Genomic DNA, 25,554 nt, shown 5'->3' on the forward strand with positions numbered 1-25,554 from the left:
ATTCTGGTGAGCTTCATGGTATGTCTGCTCAGCTTTTTCAACATGCTATGACATTCATTTAATTCAGGGGTTGATAAATTTTATCAAGAAGTAAACTGCCAAAAAATATCTTTGCTCCTTCCCTTCCCTCTCCTTTTTGCCCCTTTTGTGCCCTTGACTTTTCTTTTGCTTTCTCAATGGGACAAACAGATGAACACCACATCTGTGATATAGCTTATTGATTCTCTAGTTTTAAATGCTGGATTCTTTATTATATAAGCCATTATCACATTTCTGGATGTTCTGGTTTTTCTGAATTCCTCAGACTTGCCAAGAAATTGCAGAGGCTTGCCTCCCCCCCCCCTTCCCCTTGTGACTCTAAATTAATCTCTATCTGCATTAAGCACTAATTAGCCGAGCATGAATCAAAGTCTTCCTTAAGATAGAAAGCCGTTAATGTCAGTAGATTACACATATTTTACTGTGATATTTTTGGATTTTTATTTATTTTGATTTTATAGGCATATTAGATACCGAATGGTTAAGTAGTAAACAGTGAAAAAATAAATTCCTTCGTTCATAAGTTTTAAAATAATTTATAATTTAAAATATTTCTTTGTACTACTTTCTACTCCACCATATAAAAGGTTATCTTCCGACAAATCAGCAGAATTATGTTGATTTACAATGCATGGATACAACAAAATACATTTTTTCCATTTCCCTGTTTAATGTTGATAATATAGAGAGTGTTAGGAGAGAATAGTATCATCCTGGGGTTGAGAATCACAGAGATTTTCTTCGCATTGCTGGAAAAGTAAGTTGCTATTTGGTGCTGCAAAGAGAATCCCTGTGATTTTAAAGGGGTAGCTAGAGGGATGCTGATGTAAATAAATAATTGAACTGATTGATGATAAGATGTATCGGAACCTATAAGTGGCATTTACTGTATTTCTTCACTTGAATGAGGAAGGTTGCCATGCCTGGAAAGATTTCAACAGTCTGTGCCCTTTGGATACACTTGTTTCCTGCCTTGGTGATGGCACAGTTTAAGACTATAATATATCGCAGTGGTGGCGAACCTATGGCACGGGTGCCAGAGGCGGCACTCAGAGCACCCTCTGTGGGCACGTGCGCTGTCGCCCCAGTCCTAGGCCTTCAGCTGGGTTTTATAAAACCTTTTTTGCTAGGCCTCCGCTGCCTTGTGCAAAAAAAAAAAAGGTTCAATCAGTCAATTTCAACTTCTCCCGGGAAAAAAAAAAGATCTTGCAAAGTTGGAATTGATTGATTGAACTTTTTAGTCCCACCCAGTTTGCCGTTACCACCACAGCCATGCCCACCCAATGGGCCACATCCAGCCAATGGGCCACACCCACCCAGCACCCGACGATGCGTAAGTGGGTTTTGGGTTGCAGTTTGGGCACTCGGTCTCTAAAAGGTTCGCCATCACTGTTATATCGTATTGTGCACATGTCATGCAAAGACTGACTTCCCTTTGGAAGCCCATAATGGTTTGAAAATTTGGGTGAAAAAGAGGAAGAGGATGTCCAAAAGTAAGGTGAATGGATTTGATTAGAGCAACATTGAATGCATTATTGAGAGATCCACACGGCCGAATTGAAGACAAGTCATTCTGGAGATAATCCATCCATACGATTGCTAAGAGACAAGACTGACCTAATGGCACTTAATCAGCATTTTTCTGCTACCCATCCAATTGGAAGCATGAAATGTTTTGATCAAGATCTTGCTTCTCAAACCCTATTTGTGGAGCTTTTACAGCCTGAATAGCTTATTTTTACACTGGGTGTAATATCAATATTGACAACAAAAAGAAAAAAAAAAGAAAACCAATTCTATAGCAGCATTTCATGGTCCTAGCAGCTTTTTGCGGCATGTGAGCAGAGAACAGTAGCCCTACCTTGTTACCAGGAGATGAGAACAGAAACAGTCTTGTGGCTTAAAAATCAGGTGTTGTTTTTTTAAAAAAAGCTTGGATAGCCTAATGCAAAAACAATTATAATGGAATAAGTCGTTTAGCACTCCTAAAAAGACAAACAAGGTCTGCAACATCAATCTGTCATAGAACGCTGTGGGAAGACTGTGACCAGGATCTGGGTCTTAGACAACTGGAGTGCCATGAAATTTACAAGACTTGGGTTAAGCATAAAAGCCAACAAATGTCTGATACAAAAAGGAGAAGGAAAAGGAAAATTCCTTGAGACAGATTTATTTGTTATATTCATATCTTGCTGCAATCAGTTCGACTTTCAGCTGTTTTTAGTCTCTTCTCATGCTTACGTCTTTCTAGCACTCTTGCTTCCTCTTTTTTTCCAGAGGTTCTTTCCCCCTTTCATCTCTCAGATGAACCAGTTCTTTTCACATCTCCCAGATACTGTTCTCCTCTTGTCACAAGAAAAAAGGTTTTTGCTAGCAAGGGCAAGGTTTAGGGAGAAACCTTTTGGGCAAGACTGGGCATGGCTGTTGGCTATCTGGTTTAATGTTTAATAAAGCCATTATAAGAAAACATTCAAAATTTGTCATATCTTTTGGTATTCTAGCCTTTTTATTTAGAAACTGGATTGTTATCACTACCTTGTTCAAAATATTCCAAAAGAAGATTGTAGCTGTGAAAAATTGCTGGACAACCAGCACAATTAATTGAAGGTCAGAAAAACCATACTGTGCTTTCAAAAACATTCATTGTCACTTGACATTTTATTTATTTTTGCAGAAGACAGATAGAATACTTTATAAGCAGTTCTCATTAAAAAATTTCAATGTCTCTTATCAGCTTAATTTCTTTCTATGCATCAGTTTTTTAATGTGTGATACACAATACAATATTGGTGTACTAAATGCAAAAAATCAGTCACGTTTCAGGTGTGTTGCTATGCCATTGCTTCAGCATTCTGTCTGTCCCTGATCACATAGGTACCATTAGATAGGAACATCACTATTTTCATTAAGTTAAGCTGATATGTTTTATAAAACATTTTGATTGTAGTGATGCTACTACAACAGCATCAGAGAGTTGCAGTGGTAATATTCTATCAAGTGAAAACTATGGGTCTAAATGCAAAATAGAGATATTTGTTGATGTATTCCCTTCAAGAGCTAAAGTATTCCATGCATGTAAGATTTTGTACAATGCTGTTGATAATTTCTCAAAAGCATAATTCTTCTCCAGATCTCTATTATGTGAACATACTGTATATTTGTATGTGATTATCACTACCATAAATGGAAAGATATAATAATTAGAAAAGTTTTTTGAACTAAGGTGAAATTATTAATATTTCTGAGCAATATTTTATTATTGCTGTGGGTGTTAGATTCATAATCAGTGTTAGCAAACATATGCACAGTTAGAGGAAAGGGTTTATTTGGGGATTAGATTAAAGGCAATGTCTGCAAAAATAGAGAAAGAGTGCAAATTGTTCACAACCCGCTATTAACTGTTTTGATTCCTTTCCTACAGCATTTGGCTAAAGGAAATGTCCTACAGGCATCTCTATGGTTTCAAAAATGTAGATGGATGGATATTAATGTAAAAAAGTATAGTGAGATTCTTTGATAGACCATAAGATCTGTCAGAACCTGTGGTATTTATTTACTTGATTTATATTTTAACTTTCTGCTCTGGGGGAGCACACATGGGGCCTAACAAAAATTAAGTCCAAAAATAATTTAAAAATTCAAGTGCTGGTTGAAATTACAATAATCTGAATACTCAAATCTTCTAACAATTAAAAGCCTGATGAAAATGATGTCTTTTTACAGATTTCCTGAATCTTGATAAAATTGGAGATTGAAGCAGTTTTGGAAAGTGTACATGTAGTCCTCAGCTTACAACTATTTGTTTAATGACTGAAGTTACAGTGGCACTGAAAAAAGTAACCTATAACCGTTTTTCACACTTAGGACTGTTGCGCCATCCCTCTGGTTGTGATCAAAATTTGGATGGCAACTGGTAGTTATGATAACTGTGGTGTCCTAGGGTTACAACCTTCTGACAAGCAAAGTCAATGGGGAAGCCAAATTTATTTAGCAACCATGTTACTAACTTGACAAATGCAGTGATTCCCTTAACAAGTGTGGCAAGAAAGGTCATAAAATGGCACAAAACTCACTTAACAAGTGTCTCGCTTTTAGACTCAGTTGTGGCTGTAAGTCAAGAACTACCTGTAATATAATGTACAAGACAGTAAGAAGCAAAAGTGGTGTTGCTAAAGATAATAAAACATTTGCAACATAGAGAAACTATTATTATCAATTTTGTTACAATATATCATTATTTATTACCAGTCATATTTTTTTATGTTTTTCTCCAGTTTGTTGATAGTTGAAAAAATCCATAGTAATAAACAGTGCGAGTACAATAAATGAATAGTGTCTCTTTAGGGATTGTTTAAGCATATTCTTTACTCAGCAATTTACTAAGTATTAAGCAAATTTTACATTGTAGTAAATAGATTCACTGTAGTTCGTGGAATATGCAGTGTGCTGGGAAAATCTGTGAAACCCATTGTTGCATAGTTGCATAGTCTTGGGATCTCAAGAGAACATCATAGGGATCTCTCTGTATTTTATTCCCATAGTAAGAGCTTTATGTGTTTAGGAAAGGGCCAGTTGAAAGTGCTCCATGATGAAATTGAGACATCAGCCCTTGTAAATCAAACACCTCACTGCACTATACTGGCGCCCAGAGATGAAAACTAATACCAAGGAAGAAGTCTAATGGCCACTTGCATATTTTCCTCTGTCTGCATCTTTATTTCCTCATAGCTAAAATATAGAAATACGAAAATGCAACAAAACGTAACAGCCAGGAGGACTGAGGCACCAGAGGAATGAAGAACTTGAAATGACAAGTTTGATGTATTCAGAATCGAAGAGTGAATTGAAACATTTCCTCTATTTGTAACAGATACTATAATATATTTTTTCTCCTTTTACTTCCCTCAGTTTTTAAATCTTTTTGGGGATACTGAAGTTTTTTTTTTCTACAAAGTGAGACATACAAATAATTTCTATAATGCCTGCATTTTAGGTGCACTGTGATGGTGAAAACCTGAGCTTGAGTTCCCAAGATCTAAATCAGAGCTCCCCAAACATTTCAGTTCACTGATCTCTTCGTGAAGTTTTGGATTGTTCATTGACCCCCAAATTTTTATTATACAAAGATAATTTAATAAATGCTACTTTCACTAATAGTATTATGAATAATATAATAGCACCAATAATGAATAGTCCCATTAACCTTTGGGGAATTTATATGCATCACTTCGGAGAACCCTGGTCTAAACAGAGTTTTCCGTATACTGGAAAATCGTTTATTTGTCTTCAAAGGGCAGAGTCAGTTGTATAGTTTATAGTGAAAACGTGAAGTTTACTGATGTAGACTGCAGTAATGAATACTTCTGTGGTTTGACAAACTAAACAAAAACAGGAAAAGCAGAAAGAAATAGCCTGCTAAGTAATTATTGTTTGCTTCTGAACTGTCCAGGATGGTCTGAGCATTTCCAAATTCCCAAAATAACATTGGAAACCACATTTCAGTGAATCTGAATGTCACTAGACCTGTTCAATCTCTTTGTGAAAATTCGTTCTCCAAATCTCTATCCAAAATATAAAAGAAAGCAGGTGTGGATGGTTTTGTTCTGTGTTTTCATGTAAGAAATCTTGAGATATATATATGCCATGTTTTAACTAACTTTTTATATATATTGTACATACTGTCTGCAATTAAAATAACAATACTGTTATTTTACAGTAACAGTAAAAGTAACTGCCTTTTACTTATATTATCAAATAACTGTAATTGGCAAATTTGTGAGATGATAAGACTTGCATAAATCGAAGTGTAATCTGCTTCCCAGTTTTATGATATAAATGCAGACAATTCAGTTGACTGTGAGTATAACTAAATTTTCAAAGACTCACTTCCTTCATGACAGAAATCAGTACATTCTGTCACCTCAATGCAAGAATGGATTTTGGAAGGAGAAGTATTGCTTTATCAGAATCACTGTAGTTTCTGACTATTAGTGCTGAACTACTACTCCTTATACAGGCAAGTTTCCATGCATAACATATTCAGAATCCCCATGTGTGGAGTAAGTACATTACAGGCTTTTTCAGAGGTTGATGTCTTGATAGTATGGATTGGTTTTCTTTTTCCTGCTGGTTCTTTTACATTCCAGATGAATCTTAAATGTAGCAAGGAAAAACCCATTCCATGCTCCTGCAGATGTCCATGAGACTATAACTAACAATTTATTTTATGCTGTGCAGGCATGTACAGAAGACACTGCCAACACATCTTATGGGTCTTTAGAGGCTGAATTACTATAAGTGCTAATGAGTTATCAATTTAGTTTCTTTGCAGAAACATGTGTTTTCTATAGAAGTTCAGTTACACGTTAGAGTTCTAAGGAAATATACTTAGAACTTCTTAAACAAGATTCAACAGTTTGAATTGTTTGGAGAAAGGTGCAAGAAACAAGGAACTGCAATAATTTTCTTCACAAATGGTTAGCATGCTTTTGTATTACTAGCACTTTTTCAACTTGGCAGAAAGACATACTAATGAATTGTATTTGATTAGTTCTCTCATAGGAGTCAATTTCTGTGTAGTGTTTAAAGTGCTGAGTTAGAAACTGGGAGTCTGAGATCTTGTCCTCCCTTAGGCATAAAAGTTGGCTGCATAACTTTGAGCTACTCACTTTCTTAGCCCTGAGGCTAAGAAGAAGAAGGAGGAGAATTAGGTATGTATGTCATAAAAGTAGGATATTCATCTTGAACTGGATAAAGATAAAAGTAGGATGTTGTTGTTATTTAACTATTTCTGGGTTTGGAAACATTTCAGTCTTTCATCATAGGTTTGTCTCCCATGACTGGGGATTTCAGGTGCTAAAAGACAAAGAATTGATTATAACAATGATATGGACATTATTCAGAGTTAAAAGTTCATATATTTGAGAGTGTACAGATTGGGTGCACCAAACCAAAAACAAACAAATTATGCCTCTTGTTAAGCTTTAATATAAACTCAGTTTATGACAATTCTCCAGGAATCAGGTTTAGTAAATTCATTCTTTAAAATACACCAGTCTTTTCTCAGGCCAAAATCCAGACTGGGTTTTTGTCTCTGCTGAGGTATAGAGTAGGAAGTCAACCCCAGAGAAGGAAATATTAAAAGGGCAGAAAAATATATTTCCTCAAAAGGATTTTAAAAAGCAGAAACCAACCCTGCCCCCAAGTCTCTCTGTCCCAAGCAGGAGCCAGCTCTATACAAATGCAGATGTAAACTATCAGAAAGGCCCCAGCTAAGAGATCAAGAAGACAAAGACCTAAAATCTGCATATCCCACCTGAGATGGGACATAATACGACTAACTCATCAACAAGAATACCAGAGAGGCACACCTAGACTCAGGTCAGAATATGTGACACAGAAAATAACCTCAAAGTTCATGCCACAGGAACAGGAAACTATTCCAAACAAAAGGCTTTCAGAGGGTATAAAAACCTACTACCCATGTGTTTAGCCCTGGTCTTTCCTGCAAGAACCATCTTTCTGGCTCTTCAGTAAACTGCAGCCTTCTTCCCAAAGCAGTCGCCATGTTGTTTATTTATCCCCGGCTTGGATGAATCAGGATGAAGACTTTTCTTTCAACAATATAATAGGCATTTTTGCATTTCTTTGAATTTGATTTATTGCACAACACATGCTGAGCTCAACTGTGTGATATTAATATTGACAACACAACACAATTTTGTAAAGTTTAGTTTTGCAATATTAGGCATTATGTGAAATTTAGTTACTGAGCATGTAAATTATGTAAGATAATTCTGTATTTAACATCTGCTTATTACCTTGTAAAAGTTGCAATTCCTGAAGAGTGAAGAAACGTGTGAATTGATATCCTCTTATTATTGCAATCCTGAAAGTGTATTTGTAGTGTAAAAATATGCTTTTATTGGTCTTTAAGATACTGTACTGTATTTTATAAAGAAAGGAGCTGCTGAACTTTCCCATGTCAGCAACTAATGATGTGAACTTACTTTGTTTAAAAGAATAGGAGAGATGTAATTAAAAATCTGTAGCAAAAGACTTCAGCATTCGGAAACTGTCAAATAAGTGAACCGAATTGTACAGTATGTTTTAATTTAGTTGCCTGCCAAGGTTTTGAAAGGATCGACTAAAACACAGTGGCCTCTGCACCCTTCATGTATTGTGATGCCTTTGCCAGCAGGTTAATTTCTTTTTGGCTTGCATCACATACCACATACTTGGAATTGAACTGGAACGAAACCATTTCCTTTGTGATTCTGAGCACATCCCATGCTTTTCACAGCTATGTAAAAACAACTGAAATCGTCTCTGTGGAGATGACTATTCCTATCACTTTTCAAGACTTCTTCCTCGCCTCCCTTCTCCTCCTTTCCTTTCTCTTCTCCTTTTTGGCATTGCAGAAATATATTTTCGTAATGCAGTATTGATGCCTCCACAGCTGACTCCCATATAGCTGGGGTGAAGGGGATGCTGCAGGAAAATCCTTATTTTAGAGTTGTTTCCTTTATAAAAGATAATGCCATAAAGTTGTGACTTTGTGGATACATTTCTAAGGGAGAAGAAGAAGGTTTAGCCAGTCATTTAGCATATTTTGTATTAAATACCAAATAAGAAAAAAGAACTTATTACGCCCACTTTAAAATTTGGCTTCTCCAACTGAAAAATATTTTTATATTTGAAGTTTTTTTATATTTGAAGTACTTGAACAAAATGCCTGCTTTTCTCATCAGACTATATTAGTTCATGGAAGGACACACCCATAAGGAATAAATCAGTGCTTTTTAAAAGAGAAATCTAAATGAATGTATCTCTATTTTAGTCTTCATTTTTCATCGTTTTTCTAATGTTGTGTACCTCAGAACTGAGGAGTGAAAGTAGAAATCTTCCAACAAACACATATAGCATATGAATGGTACTTCTAAATTGAATGAAACTCATTGGATACTATTGTTGAAATCAAGTAGATAACTAGCAATATGAAGAAAAGCAAATAGAACTTTTTGTATCAGATCTGTAATAATCAGATGACTAATAGATTCCAAATGGATGAAAGCAACATTTGATGTTTAATAACATATTAAAGTATATTACAGAATTGAGAGGCTTCACAGCAGAATATATTGAAATTAAAATTTATTTCAGGATTTTGAAATTATTAAACACATAACAGTAAAAATGAAGAAATGAAGATAAATTACAACTGCAAATTAGAGCAAGAGAAGCTTTCCCTTTAGTGAGATTAAGGACTAATTCCTTTGTTTCAAATTTATGTTGGATACTGGTTAATTTTTCCCCTACTAATAAAGTAAATAAATGGTCTGAAATATGTTTCCAAAGAACTCCAATCTTGTTAGTCATATTAGTTGGCAAAAGAGGGGTAGTTTCCTAGTGATAATACCTTATTAACAGTACAGAATGAAAATGTGGAATATCCCAAATAAAGTATTATTTCTTGAGCAGATCCCAAATAAACAATGTCTTACAAACAGTTCCTATGACATACTATATATTATCTAGGGAAGGTCTTAAATCTTAAGTAAAATGTTAGTATATTAATTAGCTAAAACCACAACACTGGTTTTTAAAGTTACTAAGCAATCATATTGTTAATTAATTAAACATCGACATAGGTAGATATCTGTTTAGTTAAGACTTAAAAATGTACTTTTAAACCAGGCTTCTATTATTGTGAGCTGCAGGAAATTTAGAACTGAATTCAACGGCATCACAAACATTTGGCAAACAGAGTGTTTAAAAAGCATTTTAGAGATGTCTTTGATGTGAAGCTTGTTTAATCCATTTATACATCCTCTAACATTTATGGTGCCAAAATCAGGAATCTGTAAGAACTCAAAATGAAAATTGTAAGTTATGAGTTTCCATAAATATGCTTAGAACTATGTAGGGCTGAAAGTAAACTAGGAAATCAAGGAATTCTTCTACAGTAAAATTATTATGCTCTTGTCTATTGCAACTTATGTTCTTACTCATTTCAAGAGTAAGCGACATTGTTTTCCGTCTTGTTACTTAACTATTTTATCACATTTTAAATGGAGATAATATTTTTTAGCTGAACAACATTTCTCCAAATAGATGAGAGATGGGTTTTTTGCATGTTTTGATTCAACTGCTAATTTAGAAACAAATGTTCACTGGGTTGGAATTTGGACATATGATCCTGATATAGAAGCAGTTTGTGCATAAAAACACTTCTGTATGAGGAATCATTTTTTGCTTTGTTTTATTTTCTTAGCAATGAAGATTTTGAGAAATTCAAAGAAAGCAAGAAGTATTACTTTTTTCTCATGCAGAAAACAATATTGAAGTACTGTATGGAATAGTATAAGATAATGTACAGTGCATTCAGAAAGTATTCAGACCACTTTTGTTAGTGGTCTGAATACTTTTGTTATGCTGCATCCTGATTCTACAGTTGTTGAAATTCATTTTTTTTCTTATTAATCTACACTTAGTACCTGATAATGACAAAAGGAAAACAGAATTTTAGAAATGTCTGTAAATTTTTTTAAAAATAAAAAACTGAAATATCACAATGGCATAAGCTAGGGGTAGGCAACCTTGGCTCTTTTATGACTCGTGGACTTCAACTCCCAGAATTCCTGAGCCAGCCATGCTGAGGGGAAAGAGAGAGGTTTCCAAGCTGAGCCATGCTGGCTCAGGAATTCTAAAAGAGCCAAGGTTGCCTACCCCTGGCATAAGCATTCAGACCTTTCACTCAGTACTTTATTGAAGCACCTTTGGCAGCAATTATAGCCCCAAGTCTTCTTGGGTGTGACGTGACAAGCTTTGCACAGCTGGATTAGGGGATTTTCTTACTGTATGCTAAACTATACACGTCTTCCCCAGCTAACTAGTTCTGACAAGTCCAGGAGGAAAAGTTAAACATTGGACAGACATACAACTCTGTGTTGTTATACTCTTACTTTGGAATTGTGTATCACCACAGCTTACAGTATTTATGGCATACCATACAGAATGTTAATATAATTGGAGATACACTGTTCATTTTTTATTTCTACTCTCTAGGCCAGGGGAATCAAGCTCGCCGCATCACGTGACATGATGCGATGTATCGTGATTTTTTCCCCTTGCCAGAACTGGGGTGGGCATGGATTCCGCGTGATGCATCCGGCCTGCGGGCCAGCAGTTTGACACCCCGGCTCTAGGCCTATCTGTCAACATTTTCTCAGGTTGCTATTTTACTCTGCTGAATATTGCAGGTGCTTGTTTAAAAAGTAACCTTGCAGCTGTAATAACTTTGCAACTGTAAAAGGTTTCAAGCTTCTAAATATAGTGTTAGCAAAGTGTTTAATGTGTTAGCAAAGTGCTAAATATAGCTTAATTTCAATGATAGAAGGCCAAGGAAATTTGAAATGTATTGCTTTGAAATGTATTTTCCTTTGTTGTGTATCCTCTTACCTTATGAATATATTATTTCATGTACTTAAACAAAATAAACTCACAACTCACCAGTTATTTTTTTAGAACCCATGGCTAAAAGCCATCATGAATTTCTATTATTGGGAAATATAAATAATAACGCAGAGATTAAATCATGTATGATGTTCCCATCAAATGGTTTGCATCTCATAAGGGACGCCTTTGTATATAAAATGTATGAAAAGATATGCACATTTCAGCTCTGGATTATTGATTGTTGATATATGCTGAGTACAGTTCAGATCTAATTAATCTGTATTCCACTTTATTATTTTTTTAATTCAAGGGATTTATTCTGCAGTCTTTATTTGAATAGATAGGACACTGTTCAAAAAGTCAAGTATACCCAGTTTATATTATCTTTAAAGTCTGAATATAGTAATAGTTATGTTAGTACATGATTTACATAACCAATAATGTATTTCTTTAAACTGAAGAAGATATTTTTTATGTTAACATGAAATAAAGAATACTTGTCATGAAATAAAAAAATGCTAGGAACATTCTTTTTAAATCAATAGCTTTCTGTTGAGTGTCTTAATTACAGAGAGGATTCTTCAGACAGACTTCTCATTGTTAAGAAAAACTGGTGTGTACTAACAGCTGGATATTAGAGTAAATTAGGCATTTGCTAGTGATGGAAAGAGAACTGATTAACATAAATTTAGCCTGGCTATTAAGAGTTCTTGTATTCATTAATCTGGATATTTAGAGCCATAAATAAAAACTATACTTTCAAAATGTATTTAGAGTATTATACAGTAGTGGTCAAAATTGTGGAAACCTTTTGGGAAAAGTGTATTTTTGAGGTTTGATGGCTAATAACACCACTTTTTTTGGAGTAGTACCATAAAACTATGTATCAATGGAAAGATAATTTAATCAAGAATGTAATGCAACAAAGTTTGTTCAATTATCTGTACTGTATTCTATGAAAAGGTATAGCCAAATAAGCAGAAAAAGGAAGCACAACTTGCTTAGGTTGATATCAGGTAGCTTTCCTTCATCTGATTGTAGCCAATGAGCATGAGTGTTTAGAGAGCCAATCAGGTGTCATCTTGTTTTGGCAATGAGCCAATCAGATCACAGTAGGATTCGGTTATTGATGTCATATATTGAAGCTGAGAGGAGGACATTTGTCAGTGTGTTATGTGATCGCTATCAAGTTGGTTGGGGTTTTTTGTGTTCTTTCATTTTTAGTGAGCTTGTAAAACGTAATAAAATTAAAGTAATGGTACAAAGAGTTGACTGATTGCCCAGAAAGCGATGTAAAATAGTATTATTAAGGGAATAATTATATATAATTAAAAATGCAAAACTAAAATAGTACTCATATTGCATTCTTCAGTTTTTAATGTCTTCATAACTGTAAGAAATCATTCTCTTGTGATAAAGCTGTTGCTAGAGATCTATGAATCATTTAAATTTAGCTCCAGAAATTGATGTGGCCATATATTCAGAATGAATGCTTGATCTACTTGATAACATTCTACATTTGCTCTTTATTATGGATGAAATAGAGAAGACATTGCGGCTAACAAACACTCTCAAGAATAAGAAAAGATCTACAAGACTATTTTTTTGACTAAATTATATTATCCATTGTTCTTTGATGACCATGAACCATGGGGTTAAGATATAATTCTAGAGAGCCTAGGTAGTTTTCTGTGGTGTCTAAACGTTGCATCAGATTTAGATTCTATAATAGAAAATTTCATTATACTAACAGAAGAGAATATATGTCTCATGGGGTTGAACTGTGGAGTCCTTGATGCTGTCTGAGCTTGGTTATTTGCTTACATATATTTCATTACCCTTCATTACAGTAGGTAACATTATAAGTGATAGGGAATGTGGTGTTTGCTCTCTGTTTATATCTAGTAGATTGCCCAGCCTGTGTTGGTGGGTGTGTGGTTTTCTCCTTGGAAGTTCTGTGATTAGACTGTTGTTTTTTACTTGATTGTTTGTCTGATATTAACCCCTGCTTATCTAGGTGTTGATTACTGGAGATAAAGTGTTCTAGTCTTTTTTGTTTCCTTCTTAACTTTTTTATTGTTTAACTGGAGTACATGTGGTTTATCTCTATGTGTTTATTGATGGCTGATTTGTCTGATTGCCAAGCTTCCAGGAATTCTCTAGCATTTTTGGATTTGGCTTGGTTTAGGAAGCTCAATTTTCCAGTGAAAAAAGTGATCCAGTCTCTCCATGTGTTTTCATCTTTCTTCTGACTGCTAGTTGGTGTTCATGGACCCACTCTGCTAATCTGTCTGTCTTAAATAGGGACTGTTACAATCCTTACACTATATGTTATAGATGAGTCCTGTTTTTTGCTTCTTTGGCTATTGGGTATTTATTTTGTTTTACTTGTTTTGAAGAGTTTTAGTTTGATTTATGTGCTATGGTGATGCCATGTGTTTGTAATAGTCCGTTGGTTGTCCCAAAAATGTTTTGATGTATAATAATGTTATCATTTTCATAGCTTGTGTTCCTTGTGCTGTAGTGGATTGAATGGTCAAATACTATTGATCAAGTTCCATGGGTATCCATTTTGTTGGAATTTGTTGTATAGATGTCTGTTCTAACAATTTCATTATAGCATGCACAATCCAAAATGGAATACATCACAATTAAGAAATCCTTATCATTAGAAGCATTTTCAATACATTCATTGCAGTAGATTATTTAATTTATAATCACGTTAATAATAACTTTTTCTTTGAAACCTCAAGTGGTGTACATGGAAGGCTTTCTCACTTTATTTCCACAATACCCTTCTAATCATTCTAAGCCTTCTATTTAAAACGCTTCTAATTATAAGGATTTCTTAATTGTGATATATTCCACTATGATTGCCTTTTAAAGCTGTTGTACTAGACCAGGGGTCTTCAAACTTGGCCCTTTTATAACTTGTGGACTTCAACTCCCTGAATTCCTCAGCCAGCCTGCCTGGCTGAGGAATTTTGGGAGTTGAAGTCCACAAGTCATAAAAGGGCCAAATTTGAAGACCCCTGTGTTAGACAGCAAATGTGTGTGTGTGTGTGTGTGTGTGTGTGTGTGTGTGTGTGTGTGTTGTGTGATTGGCGAAATGTCATTCAAAAGTTCTGTGATTAAGAATGTTGCTTGAGTTATGATGATATAAAAATGACCCTATTTAAAATATTGTGGTGATTCCAGCCTGCTTTGATTTTTATATTTGTAAAAATAGAATTTATAATAGCTTTAATGCTAAATTATAACCGGCTTCTAAATTGTACAACAGTTTCTATTATTGACATACCTTGATGTGTATATAATTTTATGTTGTATCCACATTAAACAAGCTCTTTAAATTAAGTTCAGTACAGTTAACCTAGATGCAGCTTTGGAATATTGGGATCCAAGGGTTTGGATTCCTTTCCCTGTACTGAGAAAAGTTATTCACTTGCCTAAATAATTGAAATTCTAAAAATATTAGTCACAATAAAACTCACTGTGAAATATGGAACAGAATAAAGTGCTCTTACTTTCAAATCATTACTCTGAAAAAAGTAATGGTCTATGAAAAAAATGGAAATGTAAAAACCACGTAGAGTGAATTAAATAGCAATGATTTAATCAATTGAAACATTTTTAAAAACGACATTGCAGTATAGAGCACAATCTTAACTATCAAAATCTTTTCTACCCTAATGCTTGAAATAAAATATTCACTGGAAATAAGTAAAAACAAAGTAGAAGGCAGAAGAGCTATTCTGAATTTTTCCTAGACTATTTTATTTAGCACAAAACTGACTGTTCTGACCACACCAAAAATGTTCCAACAATGTTTGAATCACACCGGAAGGGCTCTGAACTGCTGGAGGTCAGAATGCTTCAGATGAAATTGGAATGGCCCATCCTGATCTCAAAACAAGACACTTTGAGCTCAGAACCTTTGAAAGTTGAAATATTCTCCTAGGAATTTGCATGAAGAAGAGAACATTTTCCAGTCACCAGCTGACTTCTAGTCAAACTAAAGATTTGATTACAACTTACCAATTTTAGGCCTATGGAAACAATTCAGAAGAGTGTGTCATAACAGCATTAGTGTGGATCAAAGAATCTTTCTTTCAAGTGTTAACGTCGCATTGGTTTTCCCCATCTGTTGGCACTTTTGTGTGTACAGGGATTCTAGTGCAAATAGTTCTTCTAGGAATGATCTTGATAATTGTCTATGCCTGCACAGAAAACAATGGAAAGCCTCTGAAACAGCCAGAGATGCTTTCTAAAGGATGTGGTTACTTTAATTCTTGAAAGAGGGTTAGACTTCCTTCTAATGGTTTCATAACAAATACTTTTTAAAAAAAAGGCATTACATGTTGTTTTCATATAAAAACTTATTAAGTATAGAAATTAGTTATATTTAATATAGCACAAGTGTGATGGGTGGTGTAGACATTTGATAGATATAAATACATAAATATTTGCAGTTTTCTTAAAGTCAATTACCAATAAAACGTGAACACCAGGAATATAATAAACTATAAAAGTTTAATACCATCACCGATCACCAAGCTTTCGTCAGATACTTCTGACATCGTCAGGGTTAATGCTGGTCTATGGGAGAGTGCCTTTATAGGTGAGCCGTCATTTGCACACGGCTCCTAGATCTTGTCATAGGTCCTAATTGATTTAACTGCTTTTTAATTATGGCTTCCATGCTGATGACTCCTCTTTTCTTGCTTTTACTGCTTGTGGGTATGTCATTGTTCCCCTCTACCTCCCACTGTCTTAGATTAGGGAGGTTCTCTCCTCCCCTTTTTTGGTCGTTCGTATCTCTAAGTTGTTCCCTCTTCACACCTCCGCGTCTCCTACCTTCCTCCTTCTTCTGATCTTTACTTGCTCCCCAGTTGTCATCCCTCATTCTATGGGGGCGCACTCTCAGCCTTTCTCCCCATCCCTTGCTTTCCATTTCCCTCCCTTTGGCTGCATAATCTCCGTTTCTATCGTTGCCATTCCATCTGACATCTACTTGCTCTTTCACCCCATTATCAATGTTCTCGGACTCCGCGTCAGATTGAATCCCTTGAATATCTCCTTCCTCTTCATACAAGTCCTTGTGTGCCCTCCTTTTTTGAATACGTATGCCTGATTCCTTTATGTCCCTCCCTCCATCAACACAATGATATTTTTTACAGTTTCTATCACGTTCTACCCTTATTTGCATTTCCCCCCTATTCACACTGCTCTCGATCTCTATATCCTCTCGGGCGTTCCGATTGGCGCTCTGCTGTTTCCGTTGATGGACTGTCATCACAGGGCAAGCCAGTCCCATCCTCCTTCTTTCTCGATGTTGCTGGATCATCGCTGTTTTGGGTTTCGGGGGAGTCGGGAATGATTGTTCATTGGCTAATTGCCTCTTTCTCATCATGCAACCGTTCTCTCACTGTCCGGGAGCATGGTCCTGGAGCAGGGGGGGAGGAGTCCCTCGATCGTTGATTATTCTCCTGAATGTCCATGGGCCGTTGCTGTTGTTGTGGGGGGCAAAAATTCATCCCCTCCATAACTTCTTCCCTAGGGTTATGTGGTACTGTCGCAGGGTGTCTCCTTAGGGGTGGGCGATCTTGCGTGCTCCATGCTCTTAAGGTGAGATGTGCCGGGCACAAGTCAATGTGCCGGTTGACAGAGTCCCTGTCAGAGAGCCATGCCTCTTTTAGTAACCGGCCCTCTTTCGTGTTGTCACCGGACAGGATACATACATTATCAAAGTCAAAGCAATGTCCAGAATCCGCCATGTGCGCCCATACTTGGGAGTGCTGTTCCCCCCTTTTTACCGCTAATTTATGCTCATGGACGCTAGTCTTCATTCTTTTTGAAGTCTCTCCAACATAATTGACAGGGCAATCTTTGCAGTTGATTTTATATATGATTGCGATTTTTCAGTGTTGGGGAGCGGGTCCTTTGGGCGCATCACTTTGGATCTTAAAGTTTGATCAGGTCTGTGAGCCACCCTCACTTTATGGGGGGCTAACAACCTGGCTGTCGCTTCTGAAACATTGCTGATGTAAGGGAGGGTGACACGGGTTATCTGTGACGGGAGTTCCTCCATATCTGGGCTCATCCAGGGTTTGGGTGGTATACTACAGCGTCTGATGAACCTGTAGGGTAACCATTGCGTCTGCATATTTGGAAGAGATGGTTTCTTTCTTCCCTTTTAGCTTTGGCTGTGCTGCAATGGGAGTCTGTCTAAATAGCGTTCTTATACAGCTAACTTTGTGGGTCATAGGATGGTTATAGCATAATGCAGAATTCTATCTGTATGCGTAGGCTTTCAGTATACCCTCATGCTCAGGGTCCCATCTGGCTGGCGGTGGACCATTACGTCCAAGAACGCCAGTCTCCCCTGGTTCTCCTCCTCCGTGAACTGAATGTCAGGGTATACCGAGTTGAGTATGCCCACAAAGTTAGCTTTATGTTCCCTTTTGATGACCACGAATGTGTCATCAACGTAGTGGGCCCAGAATTTAGGTTGGTATTGGGCCATCGCTACGTGCTCTAGTTGTTGCAGCACAGCCTCCGCTATGATACTAGAGATTGGGGACTCCATGGGGTCCTGATGATGTCAGAAGTATCTGACGAAAGCTTGGTGATCAGTGATGGTATTAAACTTTTATAGTTTATTATATTCCTGGTGTTCACATTTTATTGGTAATTGACTATGGATTCACCCAGGAATTACGTTTTTATTTTCACTATTATTAATATATATGTGTGTGTGTGTGTGTGTGTGTGTGTTAACAATTACACTAAAAATATGATCCCTGGGTATATCCATATTTAAAACCAAACAAATAAATGTGAGCACCAGGGAGTGCTAAAAAGTTTAATAAAATTTAGTAAAATGTCAATAAAATTACAATAAAACCAATAAAACGCTTAGCTTTCGTCAGCAACTGCTGACATCATCAGGGCTCAAAATGCCGGTCAGTAGGAGAGTCCTCTTTATAGATTGGCCAGAGTCTGCACCCGGCTCCTAGATCTTGTCATTGGGCCTGATGGGATAGGCTGTTTCCTGGTTGCCGGTTTCTTATTAGCAATAATGGCTTTCTTGCATTTGTTGCTTGTGTAAATGTCATTGGGTGTTTTCTCTTTGCCAAATTCGGGGTTTGATGGAACGTCCCCCCTCTTTTTTTGCTTTATTGCCACACCCACTTTGTTTAGTTGCACACTTCCATCCCCCCCTTCCCCACTCCGTTCTGATTGCCCCGTTGCAATGCACTGTCTCTTATTTTCTTTGTGTTTTCTCCAATCATGGTCTCCGCAGATGTTATTCAAGTTAATTGCTATCACACCCCCTGTTTCCTCCTTGCTCCTTGCTTGCACGGTGCCGTCTTGAGGGTTCTCCTGTGTTGCCTGTTGATACGGGCAGATCGGCATTGCGAGGTGGGGTGGGCGGGTCGTATTCACCAAACATGCTAATGAGGCTATTTCTCCCCTTTTCGAGTACGATCTGGTAGTTGTTGCTCCTAGGCGTCTCCTCTCTTTATCTCTGATCTTTATACATTTCATCCTAGTTTTAACTAACTCGCCCTGGATGTTCTCTATACGACAATCAGGAGCATCAGCCTTCAGTGCTCTCTCCCCTCCACTCTTGGTGTTCCTCCCCTGTGCATCTTCATCGGGATCACTCCACACTTCCTGTTGGTGCATTCGGGTCGGTACTGCTAAACGGGGTGATCGAGTTGTTACAGGCAGTGGGGCTGGAGAGGCTACCCTTTCCCCTCCCAAATACGGCAGGCAATTCAATTCCCCCGTGAAGGGTGTTTTAAATATGGATCTCTTATTAGGCGATGCTCTCCCCTCCGGATATCCCGGTGTGTGTGTGCAAACCCCTAATCCACACGTTGATGTTCCTGCGTCTCTCGACGCTCCTTCAGATGCTCATAGATGTCTGACCGTTTTGGGAGGGTCTCAATCGTTGTTTGCATTCCGTCTGGATACTCCTGGGCTGTGGATGGTAAGAGGGGGAAGTCTTCTCTATAATCCTCTCCGTTGATATATTCGGTGTTTCCTTAGGTTGTCTCCAGTGGGGTGGGGGATTACCCATGCTCCAAGCTCTCAACGTTAAGTGGGCTGGGCAAAGATCGATATGCCAATTAATTGAGTCCTTATTGGATAGCCATGCCTCTTTAAGTAAGCGGCCCCCTTTCATATTGTCACTGGCCAAGACATTTACGTTTTCAAAGTCAAATCGGTGGCCTGATTCAGTCATATGTGCCGCAATCTGAGAGTATTGTTCTCCCCTTTTTACTGCTAATTTGTGTTCATGGACCCTGGTTCTTACTCTCTTGGCGGTCTCCCCAACATAGTTACTGGGGCAGTCCTCACAGTCAATTCTGTAGACGACTGCTGACTTATCCATGGTGGGGAGTGGGTCCTTGGGGCGCATGATTGCGGCACGTAGCATCTGATTGGGTCTATGGGCTACCTTAACATTGTATGGTGCTAGTAATCTAGCAGTTGCCTCAGAGACGTTGCAGATATAGGGGAGGGTAACCAGCGTCGTCTGTGGTGTCGGTTCATTTGTACATGGATCCCTTCGAGGTTCAGGTGGCACACTATAGCGCCTAATGAACCTTGTTGGATATCCATTGCGCTTGCATATATGAAAGAGATGGTTTCTTTCTTCTATTTTTGCTCTGGCAGTACTACAGTGGGATTCCACCCGTTTAAACAGGGCTCTAATACAACTAACTTTATAGGCCACTGGATGATTGCTCTTGTATTTTTCTGCTTTGTCATCCTTGTGCTGTCTCCCCCTCCCTGCGCTGTTATCATTAACACACTCCCCAATCCCTCCTCCTTACCCAATGCAAGGTGCCTCCTCCGATTCGGCACTACACGAATCCTGTTGGGCTGCTGATCTGCCTGCCATTTTTGCATACCATTGCCAGTTCCTATTTCAACTCCCTCCTCCAACCCCCCTCCTCTCCCAGCCTGCCGATTCATACACCATTTGTTATCTATTCCTGTCATCCTTCCTTCAACCCTCCCACCTGTTGATTAATCGGAGGAGGCACCTTGCATTGGGTAAGGAGGAGGGATTGGGGAGTGTGTTAATGATAACAGCGCAGGGAGGGGGAGACAGCACAAGGATGACAAAGCAGAAAAATACAATGTTAGAGTGCAAAAAAGAGAGGGCGGAACAGTCAAGGCAGTCACAGGCAATCAGGAAGAGTGGCCCTGTCACGAGGGCCTTTAATGCTCTGTTTCTTTTTTCTTTGTTTCTAGGAAATTCCACTTACTTAGATGATCATGGGCCACCACCTCGTAAGGTGAGATGCTTTGTACATTATGTTACATTCAACCAGATTCTATTCTGCTGTTCCATTTTTCTGCCACTGTCATTTATAAATGATAAATCATGGTGAGTAATGGCATTATTTCTTTCCCATCAGAAAGCATAGCACAAACAATTGTTTTAGTATGGTACTTGGGTATAAAATTGAAGTTGGGAGTTTTCACACTAACAAAGATATGTGGAAACTTACAAACAATTTTGAAAATAGCCTTTGGAGTTGCCATAACCCTTAAATGATAAATGATAAATTTATAGAATTTATCAAAAACAGGAGGGGAAATAGAAATTTCCCATAAGAGAAGGATTTAAGCTTAATTACTTTCTCCACTTTTGATATCCCCTTTCAAAATAAATAACTGAACTAGATGACATTCTTGATTACTTTATTAGATATTGTATTCATATAAAACCTTATTAAGTATAGTAATTAATACTTCGATACATGGATAAGGTGTTTGCATTCTCCAGCAGGATGACTGTAGAGTCCAAATGGATGGGTTCTATGACGGCCTTCCTGCCTGGCAGACTGGGTAAAAACTTCGGCCACACCCCTTCCTTTGGGCGTGACCCCAGTTTTGACTCAGTCTCGAAGCCTGGTACAAGTGCGAGAGGCAGCTCTCAGAACCAAACGAATGAAAACAGAAAAAAGGAATCCCCTCTTCTTCCCTTTGCATGGCAGCGATTAGAACTGAGAGAGGCAGCCAGGATCGGCGGACTCGTGAGTGGGGCTAGCTGGGGAGGCTCGGAACGGGCCGGATCGGGCCGGATCTTGTTTGTTGGCTCTCCTGATTGATGCTGATAGCAGTTTTAGTCCATCTGAATCATATTATCTTGATTTTAGCTATATTATTTAATTCTATCATTTTATTTGGCTTTGTGATACTGGAGATCTTTATTAAGACAGAATGCAATATAAAAATATAGTGTCCAATGGATGGAAACTAATCAAGGAGAGAAGCAACCTAGAACTAAGGAGAAACTTCCTGACAGTTAGAACAATTAACCAGTGGAACAACCTGCCTCCAGAAGCGGTGAATGCTCCAACACTGGGAGTTTTTAAGAAGAGACTGGACAGCCATTTGTCCATAATGGTATAGGGTTTTCTGCCTGAGCAGGGAGTTGGACTAGACAACCTCCAAGGTCCCTTGCAACTTTATTATTATTATTATTATTATTATTATTATTATTATTATTATTATTATTATTATTATATGCATAAGATTACTTTCATAAAAGGTTAGTAGTGATCAACAAATTTAAAAATAGTTTGCAATTAAATCAGTTGTGCTTTATGCCAGCCTTAATAGTATCTATAAGCATTACTATTTCTGTTTTAGTTTTGAAGGGTTGATGATGAGTACACCAAGAAATATTTTGAATAACTATTATTGCTCAGTCCTTAAAGTACTTGTTAATTCGAAAAGAGATCATTTATTCTCCAGCACTGGAGATGGATAATCCATGCAGTGGGTTGAGACTGTATTCCTGGCCAATCAGATCAGTCAGCCAAAGTTGCCACGCCCGTCCTGGACCATGATTCTCCAGTCTTGACTGATCTGGCCACACAGAAAGACGTACAACTTTGGCTCCTGGGCAGGTATAGTTCCTTTCCATTGGGGGGATTTTCTTCTAGTAGCTGAAATTGCTTAGTTTAAAAGTTAATTAGAGATAATTTAATTCAATTTAATTGACTACTCAAAAATTTCCTGGCTAAATTGTAAGACTCAGGAAGTCAGATTCCCTACAGAGGAAACCACCCTCACTTAAAAGGGGGAAATCCCTAACTCCCCTCCCTAACCCAAACACCAACCACCTTCCCACAGCCGGGGCAGCCGGCAGCCGCCTTAAACAAACGGGGAGGCTCGTGCAACCCCTCGCGTTAAAAAGAAAGAAAGACAGAACGGCAAGCAATTAGCGAGGGGAGCGGAGGACAAAGGGGACGCATGCTGGGAGGGAGATTGATTAAGGGAAACAGCTGGCGTGCGAAGGAGCAGTCTCTTTCACTCACCAGGCTGCTCAGGATTTTTAAACGAGGCGCCATTGTCTGCACAGCTGGGAGCACGCGCGGCTCTTTGTTACAACCGCACGTGGCACAGGCAGCCTTTTTAGCACAGGCGCAATAATCTCCTGCTCCTTTTAACACATGCGCAGTAGTCTCCTGGCAGTGGCGGCCATACTTTTGTCCAAACAGGGGATCTAAGGCTCCCTGAGAAGCCTAGGTTCAGCCGCTGGAGTGAATTAATAGGCAAGCAGTACTAGGGTACTAAAGCATCTACTATTCATTCAGAGACATTCAAATCAGACACATAGCGGCTGGTTCCAGGACTTGGTGTCTTCAATCTAAAGTAAATAAGAACCTTTCATAACTAACTGTGTTTAGTTGCCTTTGGCTCCTTCCGGACTTCGGGTCCCCCATTAGTGGCCCGTACGCTTCTGGATTTAGTGGTGGGTTCCAGGCATCCCCAGTCGCGTGCCTGTTCTTACCCACCATAGTCAAGCCGGGTTCCAGGCATTCCCATTAGTGTGCCTGTTCTTATCCGTGCACAGTGACTAACTCTGACAATTTTGCAGAGTCTGCTCCTGAGTTCCAGACGCCCCCAGTAGTGCGCCTGTCCTTACTCAAAGTTGGAGCTCTCCTACTACCTGGGTCCCCCTATCGCGGCCCGGCGTTAGTGGAGAATGGAGGAAGCAATCATTCCCTCCAGTGGAGCCCTGCCTTCATCCTCTGGAGCACCCGCTTCAGAGGATTCGGAATCCTCTGCAGCCCCTAGAAAGGCTGCAAGGAAGTCATCAAAGAAGGCTGACAAGCAGGCAATCAGAAGACACCAAGCCCTAGAAAAAGAGTTCGACAGAGCCCAGAAAAGGGCCAGAATCGAAAATAGGCAGAATGGGGGGATAGGTCCTGATCTACCGCTGGGTCTCCCTTCATCCCCACGGGCCATTTGGTCATTAGGGAACTCATCACAGTCCCAAACAGAGGGTGGGATAGGCGAATTCTCATCGCTCTTCCGATCCCCCTCCCCATGGAGGTTACAGGAAACCCCGAGGACCATGCGAACCACAGCACCTGCAGGGTCGCAGGCAATGGTTACTCCTCCTGCATTGACAGGGGATCTGCTAGCTACCCTAATAGCACAGGCAGTGGACCGTGCATTTGAGGCCAGGGCTCAAACTTCCAAAGCCAAGCCTCTAGGACTTAGAACGAGGCATCGGGAGGAAACGGAGGACCATCAGGACCTCTCCTCCTTCTCAGACTCGTCGGTCTCCGAGGAAGATTACCTGGACCAGCCAGGTACGTCACAAGGGATTCAAATGTCTGAGGAAGAGGAGGACACCTCACCTCAAGGGCCGTCCTTCAGCGGCCTGTTTAACCCTTCTCTTTTTGTTACCATTCTGCGCAAGGCTGAGGCCACAGCCCATCTGGGGCATGGGACACCAGCGGAGCCTGTCACAGTTGACACGGAGGCTGAGCCGACGTTCGCCGAAAAGGTAACCACTCAACACCGCATACCATGCCCGACCATGTTCCTAAACACAATAAGGAAACAGTGGGCAGCGCCAACCTCCCTACCGCTTCCTAGCAATGCGGAGAGGAAGCTATTTAACGTAGCAAGGGAGCTAGAGGGAACATTGGAGGTGCCGGTGGTGGACGAACCCATAGGTCCCCTGATATCGGACACGGCCATATCAGGAGATTTTGCTGAGGCTCTTAAAGCCGAGGACCGAAAGAGTGAGTCCAACTACAGGAGAACGCACCAGGCAATAGCTTGGGCTACCAGGGCGACTACCTCCGCGTCCTTTTTCACCAGAGCCACACTTTGTTGGCTCCGTGAGTTACAGGGCCGGGTTCCCATGGAGGATATACGCACTCACCAGGAACTCAGCAAAATGGTAGCAGCCACGGAATATGCGTCGGACGCGACACTTTTAGCGACCAGGTTTTCAGCCAAGGCAATGGCGGCAAACAACACGAGCAGGCGCATCCTCTGGCTAAAGAACTGGCAGGCGGATACCAAATCCAAGTGGAAATTGGCTTCGGCTCCGTACCAAGGGGCAAAGCTGTTTGGTGAGGCACTAACGCCATACCTGACAGAGAACAAGGACAAGTGCAAGGTCCTTAAACACATGCTTAAAAGGCAGGACAAGAGACCTGGCTCCTGGGGAAGGAAATAATCCTTTCGTACGGAAGCCAGGGTCAACTACTTTCAAAATTCCCAACCCTTCCAAGCTAGACAGGATAGGGAAAGACAGGGGGACAGACAGAACACAAGACATAGGCAAACGCAGGGAAGACGGCCCTTTCGGGGGAACAACCGCCCCTTCCGCCGTACCAGATGACTCCCACCCAGACCTTCCCATAGGGGGCAGACTAGCAGGGTTTGCTCCCCAGTGGGAAGAGACCACCACGGACGTATGGGTCAAGAACACCATACGTCATGGTCTATCTCTAGAATTTCTCTCAAAGCCTCCGAACCGCTTCCGCCCGTGCCCCTGTCCCACAAACCCAACAAAGAGAAGGCTCATGTTCAGCACCTTCTAAACATACGGGCCGTAGAGCCGGTGCCTATGAACCAGAGAGACCAGGGGTTTTATTCTATCCTCTTCGTGGTCCCAAAACCCTCGGGGGGTTGGAGAGCCGTTCTGGATTTAAAAAGGCTAAATTTCTACATAAAATACCGCAAATTCAAAATGCAGACACTACGCTCCATCCTTGG

The 25,554-nt window shown here is 39.3% G+C and overlaps 1 protein-coding gene across 2 annotated transcripts in view; it reads left to right on the forward strand.

Annotated features, from left to right (window-relative positions):
* UST (uronyl 2-sulfotransferase) overlaps window positions 1–25,554 on the forward strand; it is a 120,238-nt gene that overhangs the window by 28,261 nt on the left and 66,423 nt on the right. Inside the window, exons 1-2 of one of the 2 annotated variants that reach the window (XM_039346879.1) lie at window positions 19,154–19,495; window positions 20,770–20,813. In XM_039346879.1, coding sequence (XP_039202813.1) covers window positions 19,426–19,495; window positions 20,770–20,813 — 114 coding nt within the window. In that variant the 5' untranslated portion in view covers window positions 19,154–19,425. Of the gene's footprint in view, window positions 1–19,153; window positions 19,496–20,769; window positions 20,814–25,554 lie in introns of those variants that run through there. The other variant, XM_039346877.1, reaches the window with a different exon arrangement.

Source organism: Crotalus tigris, unplaced genomic scaffold (assembly GCF_016545835.1).
Source record: "Crotalus tigris isolate CLP2741 ecotype Arizona unplaced genomic scaffold, ASM1654583v1 scf7180000018030.5226217, whole genome shotgun sequence".
Taxonomy (NCBI): Eukaryota; Metazoa; Chordata; class Lepidosauria; order Squamata; family Viperidae; genus Crotalus; species Crotalus tigris.